The 12,096-nt window shown below is 60.8% G+C and overlaps 4 protein-coding genes across 4 annotated transcripts; 2 read left to right on the top strand and 2 right to left on the bottom strand.

Annotated features, from left to right (window-relative positions):
- Positions 1–498: 498 nt before the first annotated feature.
- On the top strand, positions 499–1,840 carry MFIFM68171_03097 (Beta-lactamase; the record flags this gene model as incomplete). Its single annotated transcript, XM_071058519.1, has 3 exons — positions 499–586; positions 650–1,647; positions 1,721–1,840. The coding sequence occupies 3 exons, from the start codon at positions 499–501 to the stop codon at positions 1,838–1,840; spliced, it is 1,206 nt and encodes a 401-aa protein (XP_070914620.1).
- A 350-nt stretch (positions 1,841–2,190) lies between these two features.
- On the bottom strand, positions 2,191–8,094 carry MFIFM68171_03096 (SANT domain-containing protein; the record flags this gene model as incomplete). Its single annotated transcript, XM_071058518.1, has 2 exons — positions 2,191–4,680; positions 4,747–8,094. The coding sequence occupies 2 exons, from the start codon at positions 8,092–8,094 to the stop codon at positions 2,191–2,193; spliced, it is 5,838 nt and encodes a 1,945-aa protein (XP_070914619.1).
- A 131-nt stretch (positions 8,095–8,225) lies between these two features.
- On the bottom strand, positions 8,226–8,720 carry MFIFM68171_03095 (uncharacterized protein; the record flags this gene model as incomplete). Its single annotated transcript, XM_071058517.1, has 1 exon — positions 8,226–8,720. The coding sequence occupies one exon, from the start codon at positions 8,718–8,720 to the stop codon at positions 8,226–8,228; it is 495 nt and encodes a 164-aa protein (XP_070914618.1).
- Positions 8,721–10,312: 1,592 nt separating this feature from the next.
- DYS1 (Deoxyhypusine synthase) lies at positions 10,313–11,499 on the top strand (the record flags this gene model as incomplete). The annotated part of the gene is made up of 3 exons (XM_071058516.1): positions 10,313–10,522; positions 10,601–11,380; positions 11,434–11,499. The coding sequence occupies 3 exons, from the start codon at positions 10,313–10,315 to the stop codon at positions 11,497–11,499; spliced, it is 1,056 nt and encodes a 351-aa protein (XP_070914617.1).
- Between the last annotated feature and the right edge of the window lie 597 nt (positions 11,500–12,096).

Here is a 12,096-nt window from a genome sequence, read left to right as displayed (position 1 = left end):
GCGTTGTATACTGGTTACCTATCTTTACTTCGAGTTCAGACTCCTTTACAGGCCTACCCCGTCACATATGGTACAGTCCCCTGCTGTCCGTTATCCACCCTGGCTAAATGACTCCGCACGCTTCCCGTGGCTCTCTAGATGAGGTGAGGGGTTCGGCCGGCCTTGCCGAGCTTCACCCGCCGAGCACCACATCCCCGCACCCGAACCCCCACTTGGAACCCCTGGTCGGGGGAGGTTGTTGTCCGTGCACAGTACATATAAGTTCCATGCATGGAGCGTTGTGTTGTCGGTTTATTCCTTGCGGGCATCGCAGTAAAGGAGCGGAAGAAGGGGAATGTATAAGTAGTTGGGGGCCGGCTAGTTGGGGGCCGGGGTTGATTCTGTGTCCCGTTCCAATATACTTAACCCGTTCCCTCCCCGCATCGTCTGGTTGTTTACAACAGTCGAGTGTCAGCACGTCTCAGCAGCAGAGACAATACCACAGCCTAGCCAGTAACCATGTCTCCTGAGTTTGAAGCCCGCATCCAGAAAGCCATTGATGATGGCGACATTCCCGGCGCGGTCCTCCTCGCGCGGGACAAGTCTGGTGTGTCTTCTCGTGATCCCCTTATACTCTCGTTCCGTCCCTTGCTGACCTTCCCGTGCCTAGGCAAACTCAACTACACCCTGGCCCTGGGCGCCATCAACCCGGCCTCCCCGTTGACCCCGTCGTCCACCTTCGTCCTCGCCTCCATGACCAAACTCCTCACCTGCATCGCCGTCCTGCAGCTCGTTGAACGCGGCCTCATCACCCTCGACTCGGACATAACCCCGCACCTCCCGACCCTGGCCGCGCAGCCCATCCTCTCGGGGTTCGACCCCACCACAGGCTCCCCGATCCTCACCCCGCGGACCAAGCCGCTCCTGGTCCGCCACCTACTCAGCCACTCCTCCGGGGCAGGTTACCCGTTCCTCTCTCCGGCCCTGACGCAGTACTTCTCCGCCACCAACAAGGCCATACCGCTGCCGTTGAGCCCGTCGGCGCCCAAGACGGTGGAAGCGCGCTTCGACTACCCCTTGCTCTTCGAGCCGGGCACGTCGTGGGCGTACGGCAGCGGGATCGACTGGGCGGGGCGGCTGGTGGAGGCGGTGACGGGGCGGGACCTGGAGGCGTACCTGGAAGGGGAGGTGTTCGATAAGGTCGGGGTGGCGCGGGGGGGGATCACGTTCCACCCGGGGCGGCACGCGGCGACGGCGCTGGCGCGGCTGGCGGGGATGGCGGCGCGCGACGCGGCGACGGGCAAGCTCGCGCCGTCCGAGATGCAGCCCGACCTGTCGAGCGACAAGGCGGCGTTCGGCGGCGAGGGCGCGTACGCGTCGCTCGAGGAGTACATGAAGGTGCTCCACTCGATCCTGTGCGACGACGGGCGGCTCCTCCGGCCCGAGACGGCGCGGTGGCTGTTCGAGGGCCTGCTGGCCCGCGACCCCGAGGCGAAGGAGGCGCTGAGGGAGAACATGCGGCACCCGGAGTGGGTGGTGGGGTGGGTGCCGACCGACACCAACGGGGAGTACGACTGGAGCGCGGGCGGGCTGCTGGTGGACGGGGATAGCCACCCGCACAGGAAGAAGGGGTTCCTCCAATGGGGAGGGGTGTTTAACCTCAGCTGGGTGAGTACATCCCGCGCTCTATATGCGAGGACGCGGGAGAGGCAAACAGGGTTGTGCTGACAGGCGACGACAGTTCATCGACAGGACGGCTGGCGTGTGCGGCATCTTCGGGACGCAGATTCGGCAGCCGGCTGACCCGGCCGTGAACCCGCTGTTTAAGGCGTTTGAAGAGGAAATTTACTCTCAGCTCTGAGCGGTGTGGGTGGAAGACGCGTGAAGGGGACCCGACTTGGGACAGCTTTGATCGAGGCAGAGGTGAACGTGTGGCGGAAGAAGAGGTCGATCGCATTGTGTGGCCCATCCAAAACAGAGAAATCACTTCGTTTATCCCGCAACACGTGAACATATTCTCTATCCTAAAGATACAAAACAACCATCCATTCACCGTCTCATCGTCGGATAACACATGCATCCATGCAATTGCACCATACCCCCATCCATCCATGCATGCCGATGCACTTGAATCCTCTTGAAGACAGGAGACTTGGATATCATCCACAAACTGAAAACAAAACAAAGAAAAACAAAAACAGAACATTAACACTAGTACCTCCTTTCCCCGCGCTCATATGGATCTCCCGGCCTAAGCTGCCGTCCCAAGATAGTCGCCTCTCTCTCCCTCTCCCTCTCCCATGCCTCCCTCATCTGCGCCTCCCTGATCGCCGCTGCATCTTGAGCTTGCCCTGCACCATATACTTGCTGTTGCTGCTGCTGCTGCTGCTGCTGCGGTGGCGGCGGTCCCCGCGGATCGAACGCGCTCACGGGGGTATAACTCCTGACCGCGGCGGCACTCACCGCGCCAACCGGATCCCTCAGATCTCTGCCGCCGGGTCCGGGAGTATTCGAGTACCTTGCATACGGCTGGGTAGGAGGCTGCTGCTGCTGAACGACCGGATCGGGTCGTCGGGCGTCTTGAGGAGGAGGGTATCGTGACCCGCCACCGCCTAGAGAGCCGTGAGATTGGTGGTGGGGGACCATACCCGGAGCGGGGCTCTGTGCGTCATGTCCGCCGTAGACACTGGCCGCGCGGGGTTCTCTCAGGTTGAGCGCGTGTGGCTGCTGGCTCGCTGATGATGTCGGCCAGGAATTGTGGTGCTGGGGTGCTAGAGGGCTGCTGACTTGCGGTTTGGCCTGCACGCCATGTTGAGCGCCCCATGCTGACTGCGCCGGCACGTGCGGCTGCGTAGTCTTGGGGGCTGCCTGGTGGGATGGCGGCCATGGTGACTGCTGCTGGTGCTGATGATGGAGAAGTTGCTGCTGCTGCTGCTGCTGCTGCGGCTGCGGCTGCTGTTGCTGTTGAGCCGCAGTCTGCTGTTGCGCCAGAGACCACGGTTCCCGGCTAGAAGGCTGCGGTGGTTCTCGCCTGCCCGACATGGAAGGGTGCGGCGCATACTGCGGGGTGGGAGAAGCGGCGTGCGCCTGGCTGACCGGGTAGGGCTGGTACGACTGCTGACTCGCGTATCCCATCTGGGCTTGTTGGGCTTGTTGCGGCGGCGGAGCATGCTGCTGAGGGTGCTGCCCGGGCTGTGCGTAATGGTGAGTCTGGGGCGAGTTAGACGCGCTCGCCTGGTGCTGAGCATATGGATGCCGCGCATAGTAATCCCGCGGCGCCTCCGCCGCCGTCGCCGTGGGGTCCATGCTTGATGGCATTGAGCCACTCGGCACACGCATGTGTTGAGGCTGCGGCGACTGGGTATGGTACGGCTTGAGTGGCGGAATCGCCGATTGCGGCGCTTGAGCAGGGTTGCGAGCATAAGGATATCCAGTCTCAATTTCTCTTCGGGGCGGTGCCGGCGCCGACGTTGGCGGCGGTTGGCGGATCGACATCTGAGGCGGCGGTGTCGAGCTTGTCTTAACCGCCGACGACACGTCAGCGACCCTCTTGGGTGGCTCAGGGTCAGCGTTCAACAGCGACATGATACTGCTTGTCTTGCGCTCCGTAGATCGGGACTGAGCCGGCGCGGGTGTAGGCTGGGGTTGAGGCGGAGGCGGCGGCGGAGGAGCAGACACAGGAGTTGCGCCATACTGCTCCTGCATTGACACGGGTGTCGGGCGCTGCATGCCCGATGGCGGCCTGTCGCTAGCGGGTACCACCGGAGGAGGTGTCTGGTGCATCGGCACCGGGTCCCTAAGTAGGCTACGTGCCGTTTGTGCATGAACAGGTGGCGCGTATGATTGCTGCGCCGGCGACGCGGTACGAGGCGGCTCCGGCTGCCTCGCCAGAGGAGCGGGTTCGATTCGAGAAGCGACGGCGCGTTGCGGTGCTTGAAATGGCGGGTAGGCCTCGGGGTGGTGCAACGGCTGTTGCTCGGGCTCCTGCTTCATCCGTAAAGGCGCTCGCTCGACCGGCCGGAGGGGTTCGCGGTGTGTGAGGTCGAGCCTCTGGCGCTCCCGGGCATCGCGAAGTTCCTTTTGCTGTGTCAGGAGTGAGAACTGGTTATCCATATCTCTCGCCCATCCGGGTTGGCGTTGCACGGATTCTGAAACAGGCGGAATAGAGCTGGCGGCGGGAGCAGGCTTCTGCGAGATGCGAACTGGCTGCTGAGCTTGAGCCGGCGGCTGAACTGGGGTCGGCTCTGCTTCTCTCTCCGGGTATGGGAAGGCGGGCCCCGGCGGTCGGAGGGGGTTTGCGTGGGGTGACATGGCCTGGGTGACGGCTGATCCGCTCGGTGGCGGTTGCTGTCGTGGTGTGGTAGACGATGCCAACGGCGCAGTCGTTGCGGCCTGGGCTGGTTGCACAAGTGGATGTGAGACTGGCGCGGCCTGGGCGATTGGCACTTGGAAGCGCGTAAACGGTTGGCTTTGAACCGGCGGTTCGACCTTTGTCGGCGTTACCTCATCGGGTTCGGCGGCGGCCAGGGGCCGGGGTCCCGAGGTCGGGACATCGTATCTCTTGTTCCTCGGCCCTTGTGTCGGGGCCGGCGGCGGCGGCCGTTTCTCCCCTCTCTGGCGCTTGGCGTCAGCGTCGTTAGCAACCTGTTCCCACTCCGGTTTGCCACCCTCCTTCGTCTGCCGGACGTAGTAGTTCTTGACCTGCGAGGGATGGTTAGTGTACTGGAATATGGACTGTGGTGGTGGTTGCGGCGGCGTTGAGCCTACCATAGTTGCCGTCTTGGTTTGCATGTGGTTGGCAATCGAAGCCCAGTCAGTGCCAAAAGAGCGCAGCAACCCCGGGAAGTCGGTCGACTCCGATACACTCCAGTAGCTGGATGCTTGTTGTGGCGTGCGGATGCGCTCTGACCCGGGGGGTTGAGATATTTCGAATGTCGGGACGGACGCCGGGGGTGGTGGGGGCTCTGGCCGGAGCGAAGGCGGTGCCATGACTTCGGAAATGGTGGACGCTATAGGAGGAGCCGCCCTCTCTGGGCTGGCGAGCGGTGGCTGTTGGACTGGCGCTAGGGGTGGTTGCATGCCCCCGGGAGGCGCCTCGAACGGGACGGGTGCGCGGGCGGCGAGATCGACAGGTGTTTGGGGCGACATCCACTCCTGGCCCTGAACCCTGGAGTTGGCGCGTGATCTGCCCGGCTTGCCGGGTACGGCGAGGGGTGCGGTTGTGGGCGTCTGTGCCGGCTTCGGGCCCTTAGCCTCCTTGTCCGCTTTCTGCCGCCTCCGCCCTCCCTTCTTGGCCTCCGGCTTTTCGGCGCCGCTCTCGTTCTTCGCATCAGCTGCGGTCCCGGCTCTCCTCCGTCCGGGAGTAGCGGTTGAGGCCGCGCCGTCAGAGTCGGCATTCGGGGTAGCCTCGTAACCCCATGTCGGCGCAGCCGCTCGGCGTGGGGGACGTCGGCGTTCACCGTTTTCGCCGTTCTCCTGAGTCGCGTCTTCGGTTTCGTTTTCAGTGTTGCCAAGCTCTGATACCAAGGCGCTGGAGCGCTGCTTCCCACGGCCCTTCTTGCGCCTTCTAGGCTGCTTCTTAAGTTTCTCCTTGAGGTTGAGGTCGCGCTTCTTGGCATAGTAATACTGAATGCAGGTCCCAAAGTCGCGATCCGGCAGCTCCCTGGCAATTTTCCCCCATTGTTTGGGGAATTCGAGGTAGGACTTCTCGAACTTGCCAGCCTCTTCCTCGGTGAAGTTGACGTGCCAGGGAACCACTTGCCACGTCGCAACAAGCTTCTCCAGCGGAAGTAAACCGGCCGTGTCATAGAACGAGGCCTGTTCCTTCTCCTCCTCTGTCCAGAACATTTCGGGAATCGCGGCTTCCTTATCGCTGCGGTACTTTTCTTTCTGTGCTCTCTCCTCCCTCTCCTTCTTCTCCTGGTGCTCGCGTATCGACTGCTGGATGGCATAGTCGAGATCTAGTTCAGTCGAGAAGCGGCCCGCTGCCCGCCTGCCCCCTTCGGGCTTCGACTCGGAACTTGCCGACTTACTATTGACTGCCGACTGCACCCCGGAGCTCGTAAAATATTCGCGGCTCTTGACGGCGGCCGGATCGTCCGAAAGGGTGAAGCGCAAATAGGCCTCGTAGTTCTTTTCATATTCCCGTCGTAGCTCGTCCTGCTCTCTCTCTGCAGCCGCAGCCTGATCTTGGATGCGTCCTAACAGGAAATCCCCAAACGCGGAATCCTTGCGGCCCAGCCCGCGGACTCGCCGACTGTGGTACCACGGCTTGACATTGTATACCGGCAGGTCTTCAGGAGGTGGCGTTGTCGAGTACTCCCTAACCACCTCAACACTGCCGTAGATGCTCGCGTCGTCCTCGGTCCTGTCTTCGCTCTCATCGTCCGGCGATGGACTGCTCCTCCCGGTTTCTGGCTGATCGAATGGAGGCGGGAAGAACACGGGACCCTCTCCATCCGCCGACATACCATTGACCGAAACCAACCGCTGAGTTGGGCCCATACCAGCTTGGTGCTCAGAGGCATCATGCATATCAACATCCTCATTGAGCGGTTTTATCTCCTCCAGGGCGGGAACAGGAGGTAGCCCTGAGCCTTCGGTATCCGTCTCCTCGACTTTGGGTTGGGGCTCCGGGGGTTGGACCGAGCTGCTATCGACGCCCTCCACGGTCGGGATCGCCGAGGGCTCGCGGGTTGCGGGAGGCATTTCATTGGCCTGGCTCTCCGGATCGGCCATTTTCTTGTCAGGCGCTTCGGTCCCTGGCCTGGGGCGGGGGAAAGTGAAACCTTGGGGAATGGGCCCTATCAAGTCCACCAAGTTGACACTATCTTTGAGCACGCCCAGCATTGCCTCGTGTACCACCGTCGCATACCGTCGAACAATGTGCACCGGAACCTTGTCAATAGCGTCTTCCAACTTCTTCAGTTCGGCCTCGTTCCTGGAAATTTCCTTCTCGAAGTAATCATCGAAATCCTCGTCATCGTCCGACTCGTACGACACATCCGCTGCGGGGGTAGCGGCGTCTCGGTCCGGCAATTGAACTCGCGAAGACGGAGCCGCAATGACAACGTGCTTCTTCTCCATAACAGCAGGTTCTTTGGGTTTCTCGGCCTTCTCGGTAGCCTCGATAGCAGACTCACCGGTTTTCGGAACGGCTGGACTCGTTGGTTGTTGGCCCTGCTGCGCCCGGTCGGAGGATTCCGTCCCTCCCATGTGCACGTCGCCGTCATCAAAGGCAGTTCTTGTTTCTCGGTCAACCGATGTCCTGGCGGATTGCGAGCCCCTCTCGGATTTGATGGCGATGTCGTTGGGACCAGTAAGGTGAAGTCCTCCATATCGGTCGGCGCTCGTGGCGTGGGAATCTGATTTTGCATCCGGGCTTCGGGGGCGCTTCTCAAAATCTCCATGGTATTCGGAGTGAGAGGATTCTGGGCGGTAAAAAGGTCTCGCTTCCTGTGATACGAAGCTCTGCGATCGTGCGCCCTTCGGCGACTCTTGCGCCTTTTTCACCGCGATGGAAGGGTTGATCCACTGCTTGCTGGAGCGCTGTTGCTTCTGTTGGGCTCGGGGTCCGAGGGGTATGGAAGGGCTGCCGCTCGAGAGTGCCGGCTTGGATGGGCCGGTTGGCGGCGGCCTCTCGTTTCCGGCCCCAGGGCCCGTAGGAGCTGGCCTGTCTTCGGCTAGTGCCCTGGGGCCGGTTGGTGGGGGCTTACCGGTGAGGGACTGGATATCCGTGGACGACGGTTGACGGCTTGGAACCGATCCAAAAGCGGGCGCCGAAGGTGCAAGTGGTGGGGGGGAGACGTCCTTCGCCGAGGGAGGTTCGTGCGAGACTCGATCGGGCTTTGGGCGAATGGTTTCGCGCTCCCTGTCTCTGACGTCGCGGTCATCGCGAGGATCTCTGGCTGAGTCTGGATACCTGCTGTCCCTGCGGTCCCGATCTTCCTGTTCCCGTCCCCATCGGCTTTCCTGAGACCGACTCCGTGGCGGGTAACGATCTCGCTCGTCGTAGAAATTCCTACCTCCTCTCTGATCCCAGTCGCCGCGACCTCGGCTCCCGCCCCTTCCTCCGCCTCGGCCGAATCCGCCGCGGAACTGCGACGGAGCGAACATGGGGTCCGAATTCGAGGAGCCGGCCGACAATGGTCCGTCCCTGGATTCCCGTCTCGCACGCTCGGCGTCAACTCCCAACGGTACGTCTCGTGCGTCTCTAAAGTCCCGCGAAGGCAGTGGGGAGCGGGCCCTCAGAGGAGGAGGGGTTGGTCTCCGCGTGCGAGTAAAGTCGGGTCGGTCCCTCCAGTCTCGGTCCCTTTCCCTGTCGCGTTCTCGCTCTCGCTCTCGGCTTCGCTCATCCCTAAAGTGCGGTCGGTCTCGGTAATCATCGCGGTCACGCCCGGGATCTCGGCCATCATCTCGCCATTGCCGACCACGTGCGCCGCCGCGCCCTCTCCCACCACGGAAATCAGCGCCGAAACCACCACCACGCGGCCCGCTGGGGGGATCGAGTAGAGCCTTTGGTCCACGAGGCGGTTGTATCCCCGAGAGCGAATCACGGAACCCATCTCGGCCGGGCGGGAAGCTGCCCGGGTTGCTTCGCGAATCTGGTGGCGGGCGCCTGCGGTCAACATCGGGATACTGCGGGCCACGGTCTCCATATGGAGACCTATCGTGCGGCGAGCGAGATCGCCGATCGCCGTCATAGCGGCTGCCCGGATACCTCGACCTACGGCGAGAGCCATGGTTAACACGACGACACGGATGACGGGACCCAATTGTGAAGGGAGGACAGGCAAGGCGATGATAGCGAGGTCGATGGGCTGATGGCAATCTAGTTTGCTTAGACGCAGGACTCGGGAACTTCCGAGTGCGATTCTCGGGGCGATTCCGAGTACGATCCATATACCCATAACGGCACTCAGATGGGAGGGGAGAGTGGGAGGAGCCGGGGGAGAAGCGGGGAGAGGGAGAGGAGAGGAGGAAGGGGAGGGGAGAGGAAGTGGAAAACTCTGCGGTAAGGAGGAAGCTGGAACTTGACGCACATTGCAGTTTACGAGCGAGGCCCGCCGATCGTGAGAACTTAGCGAGCCGGCACCCGATGACGCATCGCTTTAGCTTTGACGGCGCGCGCTCAGAATAGCCTCAAACGGCTTTCTCGATCCTGGACCTTCTGCTTCGGGCTGCGCGATGAGGCTGGAGCCAGGGCAACGGCGCAACTTGGGTTTCGACGGGCGCGAGGTAGCGAGCACAAACAAGAGAACAAGGAAAAATCGTGTCCGTCCAATGTTTCCCTCGGTAAAGATTCCGGCCGCCTGGGAGCGCTGTCTCGGTTGGCGTGGAACGGGGACGCGCTTTGATGGAGATGGCTGTTGGATATGGAGGACAAATGGCCGAAGATTGGACGACGGCGAGACGTGCATCTCGAATTGCTGCCCTCCCCGGGACTCGACACACGGACCACAAGCCCAGGCGCCAGCCCAGCACGCCTCGCCCCGGCCCATTCGCCCGCTCAAGGTACGTACCCGAGAAATCTTGATGAGACCCGAATTCGGTGCCGCAGGCTAGGCTGCATTTGTGCAAGCGTGCAATGTGGAACTGTGGAGATCCGCAATCGGTTGCAAGCGCCATGGCAGAACCTGCACTACAGCTAGTGTAGCACCCCACAGACCGTTTTCCAGTCCCTTATTATTCTGGCTCCCCTTGGAAGACGGAGCCGGCACAAACTAATCCATCCTTGCAAAGACATGAAGCCCAAATCATCTGTTTCGAGGCTGGACGCACAACCATGCCGTCAGCGGCGTGGTGCGCGGGCCACCCTTTGTCGCAAAGATCTGACGTGGATTTTGACAAGGCGCCGCCGCAACCTGAATCTCCGGCCCGCATGGATCGGCTAAAAGCGTCCGAGTCTTAACCAAAATGGTCGGGCAACAAAGAGACCTCCTCCCCTTGACAGATGCTTCCATGCTTCGAGGCCCTAGAGGTTTGAGCGCGTTGTAGTCACCAAGCCGAGAATCCATCATCTCGGCCACCAGACGTGAGACGAACAGGAACAGTAAATAAATGGATTGCGGTTATTTGACCCGCAGCGAGCAAGTAGCTCCATATGTGTTTGGTGTCGGGTCTTTTGAGAGAGAGGCGAAAGTGGGGTCACGCTTCGTCCAAAAAACCTCGAACCCGCGGGCCTGGATTCCATTCCCAAGACAACGCAGGAACCGCAGGACGGGTAAAGAGGTTCAATATAATCTTTGGAACTAAGTGAACCCGATTTTCTAAGTTATCCCGAAGAAGTGTTATACTTGCCCACGTATCCTGCGCATCACGACCCACGGTCAGGATGGCATCCAATCTGCCTCCCAGCGCCGCCACGGACGCGGTGCTGGTCAAGTCGGCCGACATGCCCCAGGGGGCACAAAAAGTTGAGGAGCTGGACTTCAACAAGTTCAAGGGCCGGCCCATCACAGTCGACGACCTCTTCCAGGGCATGAAATACATGGGGTTCCAGGCGTCATCAATGTGCGAGGCCATCCGCATCATCAACGAAATGGTACGAACTGGCTAGGCTCTTGAGAAAATGGGGCCCGGCGATCGCGGCGCGCGACAGCCCACACTAACCAAAGTCCAGCGAGCATGGAGATCGCCCGAGTCGGGGGACAAGACGACCATCTTCCTGGGCTACACATCCAACATGATCTCGTCCGGCCTCCGAGGCGTCTTCCGCTATCTGGTCGAGCACAACCATGTCTCGGCCATCGTGACCACGGCAGGCGGCATCGAGGAGGACTTTATCAAGTGCCTCGGCGACACCTACATGTCGTCTTTCAGCGAGGTCGGCGCCGAGCTGCGCGCCAAGGGACTCAACCGGATAGGCAACCTGGTTGTGCCCAACTCCAACTACTGCGCATTCGAGGACTGGGTCGTGCCCATCCTCGACAAGATGCTCGAGGAGCAAGAGGCCAGCAAGGGGACCGATGATGAGATCAACTGGACCCCGTCTAAGGTCATCCACCGTCTCGGCAAGGAGATCAACGACGAGCGGTCAGTCTATTACTGGGCCCACAAGAACAACATCCCCGTCTTCTGCCCTGCCCTGACGGACGGCAGTCTGGGCGACATGCTGTATTTCCACACGTTCAAAGCGTCGCCGAAGCAGCTCAAGATTGACATCGTCGAGGACATCCGGAGGATCAACACGATCGCTGTCAGGGCGAAACGTGCGGGCATGATCATCTTGGGAGGTGGAGTGGTCAAGCACCACATTGCGAATGCGTGCTTGATGCGGAACGGTGCCGAGTCTGCTGTGTACATCAACACGGCGCAGGAGTTCGACGGCAGCGATGCGGGTGCCCGGCCCGACGAGGCAGTCTCGTGGGGCAAGATCAAGATCGGGGCAGACTCTGTTAAGGTTTGTGCTCGTCGCCATGGATATGCGTCAAGGTGTGGCTAACCATGGGAAAGGTCTACGGCGAGGCGACAACCTGCTTTCCCTTTATTGTAGCCAACACGTTTGCAAAAGACGAATAGAGTCATTGCCGGCTACAGGTTTTCCTTGGGTACGCGGTCTAAAATCGTGATGAACCATCTATACCAGCTGCTCGCTTTTGCCTTCCCGCAACAACGCCCGGGTGTCGTAAAGCAGATCCAAAAACGACGCATTACTGCAATGGCTCACTCCTGGATGACTGAATATACCTCTATCCAAACCAATTTCCATAGGCCGCCGTCCCCTCAGTCGCTCAGTGCTCTTTTAGCTGATCCGGCCCTCGATGTCTCATTCATGCCCATGTACGTTCCTGTCCTTCTCCGATCGTGCATGGAGTGTAAAGGTGGAACCAGCACCGGACTGACGCAGGAGTCGGACTTATTCTCGACTTCACTGTCGCCGATGACAGTCGTGCCATCGCTTCACCAGTTGGGCCATCACCAGGGCCGGTCCGATTTTCCTTGCTTCTTTATAGCACAAGAGCAGCTCAGCCTAAAGAATTGGCTGGGATAGAGCCCCTAAGGCCCAGATGGCACTACCCTGACTACCCCGTGGCAGCGGAAGGTTCTGTTGCCAGGCTGAGTTATGATGGACGTAAGGGCAGCTGCCCACTTAAAAGCGGTCGCTTTGGGGTGATG

Source organism: Madurella fahalii, assembly GCF_045866475.1.
Source record: "Madurella fahalii IFM 68171 DNA, scaffold_2, whole genome shotgun sequence".
Lineage (NCBI taxonomy): Eukaryota > Fungi > Ascomycota > Sordariomycetes > Sordariales > Madurella > Madurella fahalii.
The sequence above is the reverse complement of the archived record's forward strand: the minus strand, read 5'-3'. Positions and strand labels throughout refer to the sequence as shown.